Source organism: Naegleria fowleri (genome assembly GCF_008403515.1).
Source record: "Naegleria fowleri strain ATCC 30894 chromosome Unknown tig3, whole genome shotgun sequence".
NCBI classification, from domain to species: Eukaryota; Heterolobosea; class Eutetramitea; order Acrasida; family Naegleriidae; genus Naegleria; species Naegleria fowleri.
The window spans coordinates 30137-46521 of record NW_025407935.1 but is presented as its reverse complement, the minus strand read 5'-3'; the positions used below and the strand labels follow the sequence as shown (position 1 = coordinate 46521).

Genomic DNA, 16385 nt, shown 5'->3' with positions numbered 1-16385 from the left:
CTGATCATCAATGATTCAATGCTTACCTTGACGATGACCATGACACCTTGTGTTCAATTGGGTCAAGTAATACCAACTTTCCTTGATTCATGAATTGTTCTGAATGTAGTGAAGGGTAGGAATGTTCGATTGTAACAATTAATGAGTTTGGTTGAGTCTTTGAAAAAATTTTCATACTCAACACAAACTTGGTATTGTTTAAATCAAGAACAAGTCATTCCTATGAACTTGTTTAAATTTACCACAAACTTGGAAACATGGTATGGCGTTTTTTGGCATTTCATCCAATATTTTGACTTGATTCGAGTCTAAACTTTTAACGTGATACAAGCCATCCTTTTTACTGGTCACGAGACCATGACCAAATTCTTGAGCATGAAAATAATCACCCTTTTCAAATTGAAAATGAAAAGTTCTTACTCGTTTCATGGAAATGACTTGATGTAATCAACATTTTCAGAAAAAAAAAACTCAAGTTCTTTTCTCTTACCACTTTACAACACATGTCTCAACAATCAAATAAACAAGGCTCTTCTTCTCACGAGAAGAAACGGTTGAAATCATCTTCAGTTGACCTTATTAAACGTAAGAAGAAGAAACATACCCCAAAGGAAGTGGAAGTCCTTAAAGCTGAACACTATAATTCTGTAAAGCAAGTTCTTCAGCTATTGAAATCCAAGAACAGTCAAACTGAGGCTTCCACTTCAGTAACCAAGAATCAAAAGAAAAGGTCATCAAAGAAGAAGACTGATTTGCCTGATGTCACTGTTCCGCACATCAGACTCATTCTGGAGAATGTCAGTGCTCGGTTGAAGGACGAAACATTGCAAGATGAGTCCGGTCAATTACCACCTCCATTGGAAATCAAAAAAGGCTTTAAAAACAAAGCAACAATTGATTGACTGTCTCACTAATTACCCACAATATGAGACCATCATGACGGTGTTGCAACAGATCCTAAATAACCTCCAGCTGAAAGTGTTTATTGAGAATCATGTTCTTTCTACCACTGAAAAAGTGACATGTAATCCTTCTCACGTTCGTTCGATTTGTTTAGGAAGTAGAAAAGAGTCCCAGCTCATTCATGTTGCCAATGCCACCACCAATCCGGCGTTGAATGCACAAAAGTCAGACTGCTTAATTGTTACCATTACAAAAGTCTTACCAGAAGCCATGAAACTGGTCACATCTCTTCCCGACGAGTTTCATGTAAACTCGTTGCATGAATGGAGTATGGAGTGTATGGTGTGGGATAAGAGTGAACCATTAATCACATCTCAAAACTTTTTCAATGCAAACACCAACCAATTAGTATTACCTTCTGTTGAAAATGATTTGTTCAAGCAGAATAATTCTGCAGCCTGCTATATGGATGTGTTGAATTCTTCTACTGTGATTCAAAAGGATCCCTTGTCCATGATCTTTGCCTCTCAAAAAGATATGGTCGTGCCTGCATTCTCCACTCAAAAAGATCTGTCTGAAGTGGTATTGCCTCAATCCATGCAATCTCAACCACCAATGCAATGCAATTTCAACCGTCAGTACAACCGTCAGTGCAATCTCAAGCCTTGGCTTCTTCATCATTTCAGAAAGACCCGACCAACACCACAATACTCTCTTCTCAAACTGATGTTTTGACTCCAGTCTTCTCCTCTTCAGTGGGCTCACATTCCACCATTCCAACGATCCATGAATTTGAAGAATTGAAAAAGAAGTATGAAAGAATTGTCGACATTAATCATGATCTCCAATTCAATATGAAAAGGATTCAACGAGAATTGGAACAAGAGCTTCCTTCATATACCAGCACACGGAAATCAAGGAAACCACTCGCCAGTGGAGCAACATTTTCAATACTCACAAATAATGGCCGAACTTGATTGCTTTGTAATAAAATAAATAAACAAAAACATTTTCTCCCTTAAAATTCATCTTGATTTTTCGGAATCAGTATGAAAATGTGGAATTTACTGATTTTGCGACTGGTTTTTTTCTGACTGAATTCGAATGCAAGTTTGCTCACTAATTTCATTAAAAATACGAAATTTCGAGTGCTCGGGCTGGTAAAGAAATTGTACTTTCCAATTAACCTGTTGTGAAAATTTACAAGTTTAACAAAAGAAAGAAAAACAAATTAATTTATTATTGGAACACCAACGCGTGCATGATTGGAAGGCCAAGTAATTGAATTCCATACCACGAAGTAAACAAGAGTTTGTAAATACGATCGTCGTAATATCTCTTCTTTTCAGAGTCACTTGTCAAATTGCCATTCATCATGAAACCAATGGACATGCCAATGAACTGCAGTGGTGTGATTAAACAGTACACTCTAAAAATCCATTCATATTCAAATCTCACAGAATACCATTGACAAAGTTTCAACATGGCAACAAAGTAAAACACTCCTGCTGCAATACTTTTAGCTAAAAAGACTACTCTTGAATAGGAACCTAACAAAATTGGAAGTGTCACTCGACCAGACATGGCATCTCCTTCCAAGTCTCGAAAATCTTGAGCATCGATGGTCATTAGGAAGGTCAACGCAATAATATAGACCATCATCTTTACGGTGTGGTCGTTGTCATGAAATCCATTCAAAATATGCCAATAAGGAATAATCATGCAGACAACACCGATGGTGTTTGACAAATTCTTGAAAAACCAATTCTTGGCAAATCCACAATGATTATGAAGAACATACGCAAGAGTCCACACCAGACCATACCAAAAGAGATGGTGAGATGCACTCATGGCCAAGTAAATGGTGCATGCAAACGCCCATCGAATTTTGGTTTCTTCTAAAGAAGTCTCACCAGAGACGAGAGGTCGATAAGTTTTCTCATTGAGTCGATCTTCCTCGACTCCATCCATTTGATTGGACATGGTAAATGGATAGACAAAGAACACGGCAAAAATTAAAAATCCAATTAGGGATAAAAAGTTCATTGCCAAAAATAGTAAACTATGAGACAAGGACGCAAACCCTTCGAATGAACCTCTCTCTGGACTCAAATACATTGAAATCAAAGCACTCACACGACACGACAATGCAAATGCAACCGAAGGATATATCGTAATATTAAAATCGTTCTTGCAGTGTAAGTAAAACACAAAGAACTCTCTTCTCACCTTTGATAGCAACCACTTGTGAAATGAAAGAAGAATGGACACGAACGGAAGATTCTCTTTCAGAAGTAATAGTTCATTTTCCTCTCTTCTCGTGGATGAAGGGATATATGGAATGGACAACACTTCTGGGTGATGATAATGAAGGGATGCAATCATGGTGTGTGATTAGAGTTCAACAGTTAATGGTGGTGAATATATTTGTTGTTGTTTTTTTCAATGTTTTTGGAAATGCAAGGTGATTCAGGGTTATTACTTAAATGCTTCTCTTGGATTTAAGGAATTCCTAACACAGGAGCTTGTCCTTTGAAACCATTTGGATGTGTTGCTTTTCATCCCGATTGTGATACATTTCGAATTATCCCGAGTGGTTAAACAAAGTGAAAGGTTTCTTGAGCTGGAAAGTCATTTCTTTAATTCTCTTGAATTTGCAACCACTCACCTAAATTCACCTTGCAGGTAATTGTGCTTTTATGGTATTTTGTTGAGAATCGATGAAATGTTTACCATATAACAAGAATGAAATGTGAAAAATTCAACGTGATGTGCCGGAATTGCATTTGAATGTGAATAAATCATACCTGACTTTCCAATTCGAGTTATTCATTCGCTGCGATGGAAAGGATGGAGGAATTCCTTTTACTTACTTTTTTCATGCACGTCATCAGCGATAGCCTTTTTAAGTAAACCCCAAAAAATGAACCGCGATTCCTCCAATCACGCACAAAAAAAACAACACATCAAACCGAGAACACGGCGTTCACCAAACCGTCACCACCACCACCCCTACATATTTTTTCTCCTTCCAACAACACCGAATAGTAACAATGACGAATCATAACTTGACCGGATCATCAATCAGTAGTGATGAAACTATATCCTCCACAAATTCTTCTTCTTCATCCATACAAACACAACTTGAAAATTATAAATACCTTTGGATAAAGTCAGCTGCACAAGAACCTCTTCCGGTTCATCATTTATCGGAAGAAGAACAATTGAGAGAATACAAGCGAGCATATAACAAGTTTTGGTCCAATTATGTGTATGCTGATTTGATTGATTTGTATAAAGAAATTGGTTTTTCTGAATTTTCAGAGGAATCACAATAAATGTAGAGGTTTGAAAGTTCAGAGCTGGTCCAATTAAATTGGAGAGGACTTTTCTTATCGGGACTACAGTTCAAGACAACGGTGACAATTTAATGGGATGATCATTGTTTCGTGTTGTGTATGGGATTCACATATTATTATTAGAAGCATCGTCACGTCTGTCGTTGCAACTGAACTTTTTCGATCGCAGCATTGCCATGTAATTTAAGAAGAAGCAAAGACCTCTCTACAATGACGGGCCATTCCCGCTCGGCTTCAATCGAGGAACTACTGCAGCTTTAATCATAACTGAATAGAAAATTTTGATTCACAGTCTTGTCCTAGATCAGCCTTGAGAATAAAGAATTTCAATGGCTCGCAAGAAATTGAGTCAATTGCCTTGTTGAGCTTGCTAATATTAATGGACAAAATGTTGTCGTGCATAATCTGTTTCAGGTCAATCAAAAGAACAACCAAACTAACTGCTAACATGAAGAAATCAAATCCAACTCTTGCTTTTTCTCTTCCAACTCCATTGAAGGGAAGATACGCTTCTGAACATGATACCACTGTTTCTCCAATTTTCACACACGAACCAAAATCTCCAAGAAACCACTCTCCATTAGTGCTAACAAAAATATTAGCTGGTTTGACATGAATATATTCGAGTGCTTTCAAGATTTTCTTTCCCTCTTCTAATAATGTTTCTGAAGTAAGAAGGTTTGCCAAAAGAGCTAAACTTCTTGGATAATGTGGCATTATTAGGCAATAATATTTTCCATCTGAAAATTGGTTCGTGTAATCCTTTCCTTCTAATGATACTGAGCAAATCTTAGTTTGAACGATACCAGGTACAAGAGAATTCTCCAAATCAAGATCCTTGGTCATTCGTACTTCTGAACTCATCAATATTTTGGCCAATATTGGTGCGCCAGTTTTATCTGCTCCTGTTATAATATTGGCATTAAAAGTTGGATCGTAAAGGTCATTCAATCTTATACCATAGTCATACTCAAGTTTATCTTTGGTTGTTGTTGCAGGAAGATTGTTGAAAAAATCATACAATTCGAAAGCACTCTCAGGAGAAGACACAGCATGAAAGCGATGAATATAGTTATTTAGTAATCTTTTCAAAACAGCTTCAGCAGGTCTTTGTATTCCAGATACAGCGAACAAACGCTTGAAGTGCTCGATATTCATAAAGAGAGGGGGTTGTGTATTTTTGTCGTCCCATTTAGGTTTTTGTTTTAGAAGTATCCTATCATTCACCCATAAAACTATGGCCCTACAAGTGAAGTTTAATACAGTAGACATATTATCCATAAACATGCTTATTATTTGCTCATTAGCATACGATATTCCTCCATCTCTATATAATTAACGACCATGTTCAGAAACGACCCCGAACAAAAACCAGAAAAAGGGTGAAGCATTTCTGTTGTCGAACCAGCTCTCGAAAAGAATCTTAATAACCTGTTGTTCGTTGAAATTGGCAAAATTTTGTAAGTCGATGGAGGAGACTTTGAAACACATGCTTCCCTCATTATCATCATGTTGCAGCATTTTTTTGCCCAAAGACCCAAAACTACTTGCCCTCAATGCACTTGAGGAATTTTTCGAATCCGTGTTGTTTATCATCAACTGTATTTCTTCTAATAACAATTTTGTATCGAGTCTCTGTATTTCAATGTTGGACGTTTGTTTATAAAATGTAGGTTTTGTTTTTTTTTAAACCCCAGATGTTCAAGAGCCGATTTTCTTGCTAAACATCCAAAATCAACCTGTTTTTTAATAATGTCATCAAGTCAGTACATTGATGACGCATTCTAATAGGATTTGCTGAAATTATTGCTTTCATGAAAACGGAATTTAGGAATTCTTTGAAACTGAATTGATACACCAGCTTTTCATGAGTGGCCTTATCAACATCTAGTAATCATTTTCCTTGTAGAGATGCAAAAATTCTTTTGCAATTATTTTCAAAAAGAGTTTCCTTCAAAAAGATGCCCAAAAGGGTACTCATAACAGGCACCATAATTAAAGAGTGTTCATGTTGGATCTAAATTCAACTCAAATGAACAACTATTATTTGAAATAACTGAAATCATTTTGGCAACGCCCTCATCATTGGCTCTTTAGAACTTTCACCAGTAGTTGTTTGAAACTGTCTAAGATAATGGGTTTATATGCAACTTCATCAAACCCTTGATTTAGCAAATGCTCTTTCTGTTCCCATGTATTTGCTGTAACTGCAACAATTTTTGCTGTTTTGATGTGGTTGCCTTGGTTTTTTTCTACTCTTCTTATCATCTCACATGCTTCTTTTCCACTAATGAAAATCGAAAAATTCATTTCGTTTTCAAACGCATGCTGTACATACCTCATTATTGGCATGACACAATCTAATAGAATAAGATCATATGATTTTTGTTTGTATTTCTCAAAGCATTCCATACCGTCCTTTGCGAGATCAATGTCCTTAAAACCAATAATTTTCATCATTCTATCGAGTACTTTTCTGTTAATTTCATTATCATCTGCAAGCAACACAGAATATTCATCAAATGACATGTCAGATTTATGACTTAATTCTTTGTTAGAGTGTTCATCTTGATTCGCCTCATCTTTGTTTTTTCCGGAACTAACACACCCACCATTCGGCAACGTTAGTAATGTCTCTCGAAGTTCATTAAATCTCACTGGCTTTGCAAGATATCGATGTTCCAAATAATGTCGTCTTGCTCCTCTCTCGCAGGTTAGAACGAAATTAAGGGTGGGAAACTTATTTCGTACATGTTCAAACTCTGTCTCCTCAAGAAATAAAAAATCAGGAGATGATGACTTGAGTAATGAGGAAAGGTTTTGGATGCTGTCAAACTCTAATATCTCGCTGAATTGGTTAAACAGTTTAAGATAACATTTCAAAACATCTCTAAAGTATTCATCCTTGTCAATAATCCATACTGTTTTTGCACTTTTCATTTCTGCATCTTGATTGTTGGGAATAGTTAACGTATGCTCATCGACTTCGTTGACTCTTTCTAGTGGTAAAATTATAGTCATGGTGGTTCCTTTGTTGACAACACTTTTAACACTAATATGCCCATTCATTTTGTTAATTAGAAGCTTTGCAATGCTCAAGCCAAGTCCATTTCTATTAGTATATATTAAACTGCTTCCTCCATCGCCCAATTTGTTTATATTCCCTGATTGCATAAAGTATTGCTCAAAACCTAATCGAACATCCTCATGATTTTCAATTATGTGAAAGGGTTGGAATAGGCTATGTAGTTGATCCTGCGAAATACCGCACCCCGTATCTATGCATTCCAATTTCACAAAAATTGTTCCTGAGGAATGGTCAGTTGATTGAGAGATCCTTTCATTATCCCAATCTTTTAAATCTTGATCCGTCGCAGCACAGCAATTCACTCTCACAAATCCCTGTTTTGTGTATTTAATAGCATTCGAAATCAGATTCATCAAAATCTGGCTGATCCTAATCGAGTCCCCTTTTACTATTGACGGTAATTGAGAAACATTGCAAAACGCATGCAATACAATTTTCTTTTCGTGAGCAAGATGTGAAAAAACACTCACCAATGAATCCACCAGAGATACAATTGAAAACGGTTCAGAATTGATGATTATTGAACCAATTTCAAGAGAGCTCATTTGTAAGGATGAAGAAAATATGTGCAAGAGCAACGTTGCATTTTCCTTAATATCTTCCAAAGTTTCAGAAATGGATGCATTTTTAAGGAAGCAATGCTTACAACTTTGTAAACACTGTTCTCCTTCGAATTGGTGATGTAGCACTTGTAAACTTCCCATAATGCATTGAAGAGGATTCCTTGCTTCATGACTCAAATTGGCGATGAATTTAGATTTTTCAGAGCTTTTTACCTTTTCTTTCGTAATTTCTACTTGTTGTCTCGTGAATTCTCGATTCGTTCTGGACAAAGCGTCAGAGAATAAATAGGCGCCTAGAGTGACACCACACTGTAAAATAAACACTTCTGATAGCTTTGAATAAAAGAGACTGATTTCCTCTTGATGCAGATTGTGTTTCCAAATCCGAAAGGAAATAATCATTGCAGTACAAGCTCCAAAAATCAGTGAGAATCCTGCAAACAACATGAGCTTCAAATTAAAGCAAAAATTCTTTGTGGTGATGAGAATTTTAAATGTAGAAAGTACATGATAAGGAAAGAAAGGACCAAAAATTGTGTAGACCAAAAGTTGAACAAGAATCATCCCAACAATTCGTAAAATGTTGGTGGAAACAAATCCTTTCAGAGTATTCGGAACAATGGCATTCAATGATATTTGAAAAGCAATTTCCCCCGCTGAGATACAAAGAAAGAGCCAATACTTTGGATGGGGACAAAAAGTCAATGCGAAAATAATTGGAAGCACGGATAAGGACAATCCGGCCTTGTTATGAATCTTTCTTTGCTCCAACAAGTGATCTAATAATGCTTTCTCAGCATATTCTTGTTGCGGTTGTTCGGAAGCAGGAGAAGGACCAAGAGGAATCTCCTTATTGGAAGATGAAGACGACGACGGTGGTGCACTTGCCGAGGCTGCTTCGGGCATGGGGCGATGATGATGATCTTCTTCAAAAGCGGCGATTTTTTTTGGGCAAAGTCGATCAAAATTTTCTTTTTGTTGGGTGTGTCTGTTGTTCTGGAATTTTCCTAAAAGTGAATCTTCCAAACAAGGATGGAATCAACTTACCTTAATGGATCTTTTGAGAATTTTTCACAGTGAATGTTGATAGATGTTCAAATAAATTAATTTTAATTTTTATTAAATTAAAAAAACTCTCTCCTTGATCCGAATATTTATCCCGAAGAGATCTTTTCGTTCCAACACGATGAAGAGCTGATTTTGGATTATCTTTCATGTAATGAAGCAGCGAAAATGAAAAGAAAATTTTTGATAACAACAACCATGATGATGAAATTTGCAATTACTAGTTTCAAAAAGATGACTGATATTTATTCCGTGTCATATTTCACGCGGTTTTTGCAGGTTAAGTTCCGTACTTATATGTGAAAGCGAAACTTATCCATCATTGAAATAATAATAGACTGAAACAATTCCGTGTCATTTCAAAAAAATCTAATTAGTTTATTGTTAGCACCACTGGTGCTGGTAAATCCGTGAGGATTGGGGTTTGTTTTTGAATTGGTTTTTTAAACCTTGAGTTTTCATAATACTTGGTGTGACATTTACCAACTAGTAGGGTGAGAATTGTTTGGATTTCAGGCCAATTTTGGTAAATATTTGGTAAATTTTTAAAGTTGGGCATTTGAGTATCTCGAATCATTACTCCGTCATGATGAATAATGAAAACTTTCCTTCTTTCACAGTATCTTGATTCTTGATAATCGTTGAGGATACATTGCATTGATGTAATATCTAGGAATTTAGTGTAGAAAAAATCCCTAAAGCATTGAGTATTAGGGCAATAGTATATGAAATGTTTTAGAGTTCCGGGGCATTTACAGTGAGCGCATTGTCTTTCCTTATGTTGTTTGATATGGTTGCTTGTTAAGTTTCTCCAGATTGACCACTTAGTATTTGTGTCAATTTTAGATTTGATGAATTTTAGATTGATAGATGACCAGTTCTTGGTAAGGTGTAGACTGGAATTATCTCTATCAAATTGGCTAAACATTACATCATATCTTTTCTTTTGTATGGATTTTTTGATGTCGAAAATAATGGTATTAGATGTGGCAAGGATGGTTTGGTTCGAAAATAGCTTCTTAATGTCAAAATAGTTGTGCTCTTGAGCTCCTTTCTTAGCTAATTCGTCAGCTTTGATGTTTCCTTTGTTGACATGACCTTTAACTTTGATTAGTTGAATATTTAGATTGGATTGTTGAATGACCTGTTGATATTCATGCTTGAAGCAGTTAAAAATTCCGTTATAGGCTTTGTTTTTCAAAACGTGGATGGATATTTCACTATCTGTGTGAATTTTTGCCTTAGATTTAGGTGGAAGTATCTTTAGTGATGTGAGTATTGCTGATAATTCAGCAACGTTATGTGAGTATTCGCTGTTAATTTTGTATGAGAAATCTTGGGTTTCTTGGGAATTGTTAACTTTGGCGGTAAAGCCGAAACCTGTTGAGTTGTTGAGATTTGATCCGTCAGTGTAAATAGTAAAATTCTTTCCTTTGAGTTTTGGAAAGATTTCGTCATTGTTAAATTGTTGAGGTCTGATCTTGTATTTCTTCATTGATCTGTTCATTTCCTTAAAAATCGAATTTTCGTGTTTGATTCCTTCTGAATATACTTCTCTAAGAAGTTCATTATCATTGTTAATAAGATACAGGGCTGTTTTGATTCGAATTTCATCTGCAAAGATATCGAATCTTGGAATACCAAGTCCGCCATAGGTGATTGGGAGGTGAAAATAGTTTGTTGGACTAGCATTATGCATGAAAATTTTCTTTCTTATTGCTTTTCTTACTTCAATGTTAATTCTATCAACAAGTGATTCAGGAATGTAATTTGTTCGTAAAATGTGTGTAAATAAGCTAGTGCATTTGGCAAAAATTACTTTCTTAATGTTTGTTATCTCCATTCTTTTCAGTGGAATATATTTGAGTGAGAGTTGAAATTGGAGGATTCTTTTTCAATATCTTCATTTAAAGTAGAGTCATCCCAAGGATAGTGTCCAAGTACTCGAAGGTTTTTGAATCTTGGTATAATAGTACCGTCTATCATTGGCTTCATTTTGCTTTTAGTTGGGAGAGTGGTTGCCATGGATTTTGAAGGATTAATTTTTAGACTTAATTGGCCGAGCCATTTAGAGATATTATCAAGTCTTTCGTTATAATTGCAGTATCTGTTTGAAACTAAATTAATGTCATCAGCAAAGCAGAGCAAACCAATATCGTTAATATTAAGCTTGGTTGGTTTGATTGAAATTTTCCATTGTTGTATGCATTTGTCAATGATGAGTTGAGTAATACAATCATATATAAGAGGAGCTAAAGGGCATCCTTGTGGTATTCCTCTTGTTTTTGTGAATGGTCTAGAGAGATGGTGATCAATTTCTAGCTGTAATATTTGACTCTTGTATGAGTTTAGTATAAAAGTTTTCAACTCATCTGGAAACTTACAATGAGTGAGAGCTTTTTCAATGATATGATCTTCAACGGAATCATAGGCGCCTTCGATGTCTAAGTTTACCAAAAGGAATGACGACTTGTTCTTTTTGGCTAGAGATGAAAGTAATAATCCGTGATTCATTGTGTTTCTGTGTGAAATAAATGCTTGTTGCCTTAAGTTGATGTGTTTGGAAGCCCATTGTCTTAATTCGTATGCAATTATGTTGAAAAGTATTCTGTAATATATTGGGAGAATGGTTATGGGTCTAATATCATTTAGTTTTTGAATGTCTCTTTTAGGGAGTAATTTAACCCAACCAGATTTCCATTCTTCAGGGATATTACCTTGTTGAATGCAGTTTTCAAATTGGTCAGCAATAAGTTGTAGATGTTCGTCTTTGAGATTACGTATAATTTGGAAGGATATTGAGTCTAGACCGGGTGTGTTGGACTTCATTCTCGATATCGCCTCTTTAATTGTTTTAAGGCTTATTTGTGGTATTTTCGGTCCTTTCTTGACGGTTGATGGTGGATTTTCAAAGTCTGATGATTTGGATACTGAGGTAAATTTTGTTTCAAAATGATGCACAATTTCTTCTTCAGAGAATTGGATATTTTTCCAATCTATTGATTTTTCTTTTAGATGTTTGTCAAACTGGTAAATCATTGAGCTGTCATGTTTGTTGAAATTTTCACTTAGTTTTGCTTTGATATCAGCTCCAGTTTCCTTGTATAGTACTTTGATATTATTTCTTAGTTTTTCAATTTCCTCGATATTTTGACCTTTTCCTTGTGTTACAAGATGGAGGAGTTCTATTTCTTTGGTTTTGATTTCTTTCTTATTGATTGTGTTAATGTATTTGAGATTGGTCTTATCGTCTTTGAAAGAAAATTTGTTAACCATTTCTGATATGTCTTTCTGAAGTGCATCAAATGAATCATAGTGTGATTCGTTCAATGTTGTTGAGATTTGATTCATATCTTTCCTAGAGATGAAGTTTCTCCAACAATAGTCTGTTTCGAACTCAATGTCAATATAGAACGGTAGATGATCATTTTTGGATATTGGTGGCAAAATAACTTCTCTGATTATTCTGATGTTGTTAGAAACGAAGATATGATCAGGTCGTGATTTTTGAACTGAGTTGATGACTTTTCTGACGTATGTGTAATTCTCTGGGATGATTAGTTCTTTGAGTTGGAAACACTCAATAAGTTCTTTCCATTCTTTTTTCTCTCGAATTTTGTGGTTTCCTTGTGTTGATATTGAAATCTCCTAGCACAATGTTGAATTCATTTTCACATTTTAGTAGAAGGTGAATAATAATGTTGATTATTTCATCATCATCTTCACCATCAGATGAAGCATAAACCGTAATGATGTTAATAGGTTTGTTTCTAGAGAAAAACCTTGTCCATTGAAGTTTTCCTTGTATTAGATTTTCGTTGGATATGAATCGTTTTCTTTTGTTGTTAAGAATATGGAAGAGAGCTGTTCCCTTTTGAGCTTTTCTTGCTCCAAATAGTGAATTAAAGAAGATACTTCCATTCCCTTTGTTATAGGCTTCTTTTTGATCTTCATATGTTTTTAAGTGTGTTTCAGTAATTGACATGATTTGGATGTTATGATTGTAGCACATCCCTTTGATTTCATTTGTCAATATTTCTTTTGTGGCTGTCTTTATGAGCCCGTTGCAGTTAAAACAGCCAATTTTCAAATTACATTTTGGTGACTTAATTGTTCTTATTTCCAAGAGGTTTATCACCTCTTCTAGGTTCTACTATATCTTCTTCTTCGTCATATTCCATTTCATCATCACTATTTTCATTTGGTTTTGGGTGATAAGATTCATCATCTTCATCTTCTACATCATCCTTGGATTCATGAATTAATTGATGGTACGGTTTTGTCAAATGTAATTCAATATTTTCCATTTTGGAAGCTATTTCGTTGAGTTTTTCAAAAATGGTCTGTATGGATTTTGTGTGGTCTGTTAGTGTATTGGTGATGTTTTGTATTTGTTTAGAATGTGATTCCAGTTTGATTGAGTTTTCAGTACATTCTACTTGAAGTGATTTGTGATTCTTTTCTAATGCTGAGAGGTCATTATTGAATTGGAAATTATTGGTTGCACCAGTCACTTCGTTTTCTTGTTGTTTTTGAATTTTTCTACCAAATATTTGGTTGTAGATATGAGTTTTTTGAGGTTGGTTTTGTGCCATTTGGTGGAGTGATACTTGTTGGGAATTTTGTAATTTTTTCCAATTCTGCAACATTAGTTGCTTTGTAATTGGCTATATAATAATGCTCTCCAGGGCGATATGGGCTAGGTTTGTTAATAATCTCTAAGTGGTTTGATTGGAAGACACAGTTGCTTTTTTCCACCATCTTTTGTATCGCAGTTTTGATATCTTTCTCTGTGTAGAGGGATGAAAAATTGCAAGAGCAGTTAAGCTTAGATTCTGTTATGATCTGGTCAATGGATCGGTATTCAGAATATTTCCTTGCCATAAAATATTCTTTATCTTCAAGAGATTCAACTGCTATTCTGATTTTATAAAGCTTTTGGACTCTGTCATAACTGGTATTAGTTTCTTTAACTCCATTAGTTCTTTTCCAAAAATTTTTGATAATGTGTGTAGTATACTTCATCATCTCGTCATATGATGAAGTATGATATTTGAGGGTGTGTTCAGCTGGTGAGAAATTCATAGGAGTCACAACGTATTTGAATGGACTGGAGTCTCTTGTTGATTGTGAGTTTAAAATTCCCAAGGTTGATACATAATCTTCATGATTGTTACAGACAAGTTGGAGTACGTGCGTCTTGTTGTTAGGTATGTACCATGATGTAAGTTTTTCTTTGACTGCATCTGTAATAAATTCAGTGATGTCTGAGTCGATATGCTTACTGAGGTAAATAGATACACAGTGAGAATAGTTAATTGTTTTAGCTCTTTTAGCAGGAGGGTACATGGTTGTTGTTGTATTGTAGGATTTGATTTGCGGAGTTTTTTTTGTTGGATCAAATGTAATGTTCTTGGCTGTCTTGGCTATTTGCAAGTATGACGATTGCGATTCATTCAGGTTGAAGCTGGTGTTGATAGGTGGGCTCTTAGATTGAAGCTGGGGTTGACTTTGGGGCTTTGAAGTTGTTTCAATTGGTTTGATGAGGTTTGTGCTTGTTTCAATTGGTTTGGTGAGGTTTGTGTTGGTGATGAAGTTTGTTGTCTTATTTTGATTGTTGATTTTCGATTTGTTTGTTGGATGTGTAATATTTTTGATTTTAGATATTTGGTTTGATGGTCCATCAGTTCGATAAGGATGTGCAGGGGATGGAGTTTGTTCTATGAGTGTTGTTTTTGGAGGAAGAGGTTGTTTAGGTTTAATTGGTTGGTTGCTGTCGGAGACTAATTTAACTGACTTTACCTTTTGTTTCCGATTATTGATGTGGTTAGATAATCCGTCCAATGTTTTTGAGAAATTCTCAATATGTTTAAAGATGATTCCGAAAGCTTCTGAGTGGGTCATCAATGTTTGGTTGATACTATTCATTACAACGTCTTCATTTGTGTTCATTTTTTTGCGTCGCGTCATTTCAAAAAATGACACATTATGATTGAAGAACAAGAAGAAGAATTGCGTAGACAGATTGCAAAATTTGAAAACTATTTGAAAACCCGACACAACACTGTACAGCCTGTGTTTTCAAATCTGAAGGTCCTACAACCTTGAAAAGACCTTCCTGAAGGCACGGTTCGAGTTCTTTTATGTGAAAAAGTTGAAAAAGATAATACAGTTCAAAAAAAGTATTAAGAGTATTGTCGTCGAATGGATATATTTTTGGAGAATTTCCTACAAGCCACCTGAAAGTGTTTTAACTGAGTTGATGTGTGGAGTTTTGGTGTGGTACTTTATCAAATTATTACTGGTGACATTTATACACCGTTCAAGCAACTCGAACAAGATGAAATCAAGAACAAAATTTTTAACAATGAAACATTACGCAAAAACGTAATGGATGATTTTATTTACAGCTGTCTTCAAAAGGAACATCAAAAACGCATGGTCGGCTATACAGTAATGGAGGAACTGTTACTTCATTTCTATGAGTACATTCGTGCAGGGGTACATCTATCGAAGAATTGAAACTATTTCCAATGCTCAATTTTATTACTATGGTGGCAGGTGGAGATGACAAGAATGCCCGTGAATATCTTTCGAAAAATCAAGATTCCCTTTCTGAAAATGAGAAATATATTATCGAAACCATTTCTTATCTTGTGAATCATTCAAAGACTCCCAATGTCAAAGAGGAAATATTAAGAAATTCCAGCTTTTATCAACGATTCCATGGATTTGTTACGCTATTTAATAGACAGTTCGAGGAGGCAAAAAAGTTACTAACAAGGGCTATTGAAATCAATCCCTGCGATTGTCGTGCCTTGTACAACTTGGGGTTGACATATTTATTCCTGAACGACAAAGACCGTGGTAAAATATACCTGCAAGAGTCCCTTAACACAAGTCCAAACTATACGAGTCCAATGACATATATGGGGATGCTGTACGAACAAGAAGGAAATTATGTATGTGCAGAAGAATATTTCAATAGAGCTCATCAATTGTGGTATCTTTATGATCGACGAGATGAATCTATTCCGCGTGCTCTGATGGCTAGAGGACTGTTGTATTTGAACAATCGGTTATTTGATAAGGCTATTCAAGATTTTACTTTGTGTCTCGAAATAGATCCTTCTTTCACACATTTTTACTGCTATAGAGGACGTGTTTATTTGGAAAGAGGTTGGAAAAACAATGATAGCAGCGATTTCGACAATGCCAACAAAGATCTTCAACAGGCTCTCGCAATGTCTCCAATGGATCCGCTTGCTTATTTATACAAAGCCCAACTACACCTTAAAAGAAATGAAATTGTCAGTGCTGAAACTTGCATTGAATTGTCACAAAAATATCTCAACTATTTGAAGACAATAGTAGTACCAGAAAACGCGATTTTCAGACATGGATTTA

General features: G+C 35.3%; 10 protein-coding genes across 10 annotated transcripts in view; 3 read left to right on the top strand and 7 right to left on the bottom strand.

Annotated features, from left to right (window-relative positions):
* Positions 1-503: 503 nt before the first annotated feature.
* On the top strand, positions 504-902 carry FDP41_007340 (uncharacterized protein; the record flags this gene model as incomplete). The annotated part of the gene is made up of 1 exon (XM_044711075.1): positions 504-902. One exon carries the CDS (start codon positions 504-506, stop codon positions 900-902), a length of 399 nt encoding a protein of 132 aa, XP_044568876.1.
* A 34-nt stretch (positions 903-936) lies between these two features.
* FDP41_007339 (uncharacterized protein) lies at positions 937-1880 on the top strand (the record flags this gene model as incomplete). The annotated part of the gene is made up of 2 exons (XM_044711073.1): positions 937-1537; positions 1594-1880. 2 exons carry the CDS (start codon positions 937-939, stop codon positions 1878-1880), a joined length of 888 nt encoding a protein of 295 aa, XP_044568875.1.
* A 262-nt stretch (positions 1881-2142) lies between these two features.
* Positions 2143-3288, bottom strand: FDP41_007338 (uncharacterized protein; the record flags this gene model as incomplete). Its single annotated transcript, XM_044711072.1, has 1 exon — positions 2143-3288. One exon carries the CDS (start codon positions 3286-3288, stop codon positions 2143-2145), a length of 1146 nt encoding a protein of 381 aa, XP_044568874.1.
* A 1235-nt stretch (positions 3289-4523) lies between these two features.
* FDP41_007337 (uncharacterized protein) lies at positions 4524-5420 on the bottom strand (the record flags this gene model as incomplete). Its single annotated transcript, XM_044711071.1, has 1 exon — positions 4524-5420. One exon carries the CDS (start codon positions 5418-5420, stop codon positions 4524-4526), a length of 897 nt encoding a protein of 298 aa, XP_044568873.1.
* Positions 5421-6344: 924 nt separating this feature from the next.
* FDP41_007336 (uncharacterized protein) lies at positions 6345-8819 on the bottom strand (the record flags this gene model as incomplete). The annotated part of the gene is made up of 1 exon (XM_044711070.1): positions 6345-8819. The coding sequence occupies one exon, from the start codon at positions 8817-8819 to the stop codon at positions 6345-6347; it is 2475 nt and encodes an 824-aa protein (XP_044568872.1).
* Positions 8820-9351: 532 nt separating this feature from the next.
* On the bottom strand, positions 9352-10677 carry FDP41_007335 (uncharacterized protein; the record flags this gene model as incomplete). The annotated part of the gene is made up of 1 exon (XM_044711069.1): positions 9352-10677. One exon carries the CDS (start codon positions 10675-10677, stop codon positions 9352-9354), a length of 1326 nt encoding a protein of 441 aa, XP_044568871.1.
* A 149-nt stretch (positions 10678-10826) lies between these two features.
* On the bottom strand, positions 10827-12329 carry FDP41_007334 (uncharacterized protein; the record flags this gene model as incomplete). The annotated part of the gene is made up of 1 exon (XM_044711068.1): positions 10827-12329. The coding sequence occupies one exon, from the start codon at positions 12327-12329 to the stop codon at positions 10827-10829; it is 1503 nt and encodes a 500-aa protein (XP_044568870.1).
* A 755-nt stretch (positions 12330-13084) lies between these two features.
* Positions 13085-13573, bottom strand: FDP41_007333 (uncharacterized protein; the record flags this gene model as incomplete). Its single annotated transcript, XM_044711067.1, has 1 exon — positions 13085-13573. One exon carries the CDS (start codon positions 13571-13573, stop codon positions 13085-13087), a length of 489 nt encoding a protein of 162 aa, XP_044568869.1.
* Positions 13521-14930, bottom strand: FDP41_007332 (uncharacterized protein; the record flags this gene model as incomplete). Its single annotated transcript, XM_044711066.1, has 1 exon — positions 13521-14930. One exon carries the CDS (start codon positions 14928-14930, stop codon positions 13521-13523), a length of 1410 nt encoding a protein of 469 aa, XP_044568868.1.
* Positions 14931-15511: 581 nt separating this feature from the next.
* The window catches only part of FDP41_007331 (uncharacterized protein), a gene marked incomplete at both ends in the record, with an annotated part of 894 nt that continues 20 nt past the window's right edge, over positions 15512-16385 (top strand). The window contains one exon of the mRNA XM_044711065.1: positions 15512-16385. This exon is cut by the window's right edge and continues 20 nt beyond it. Coding sequence (XP_044568867.1) covers positions 15512-16385 — 874 coding nt within the window.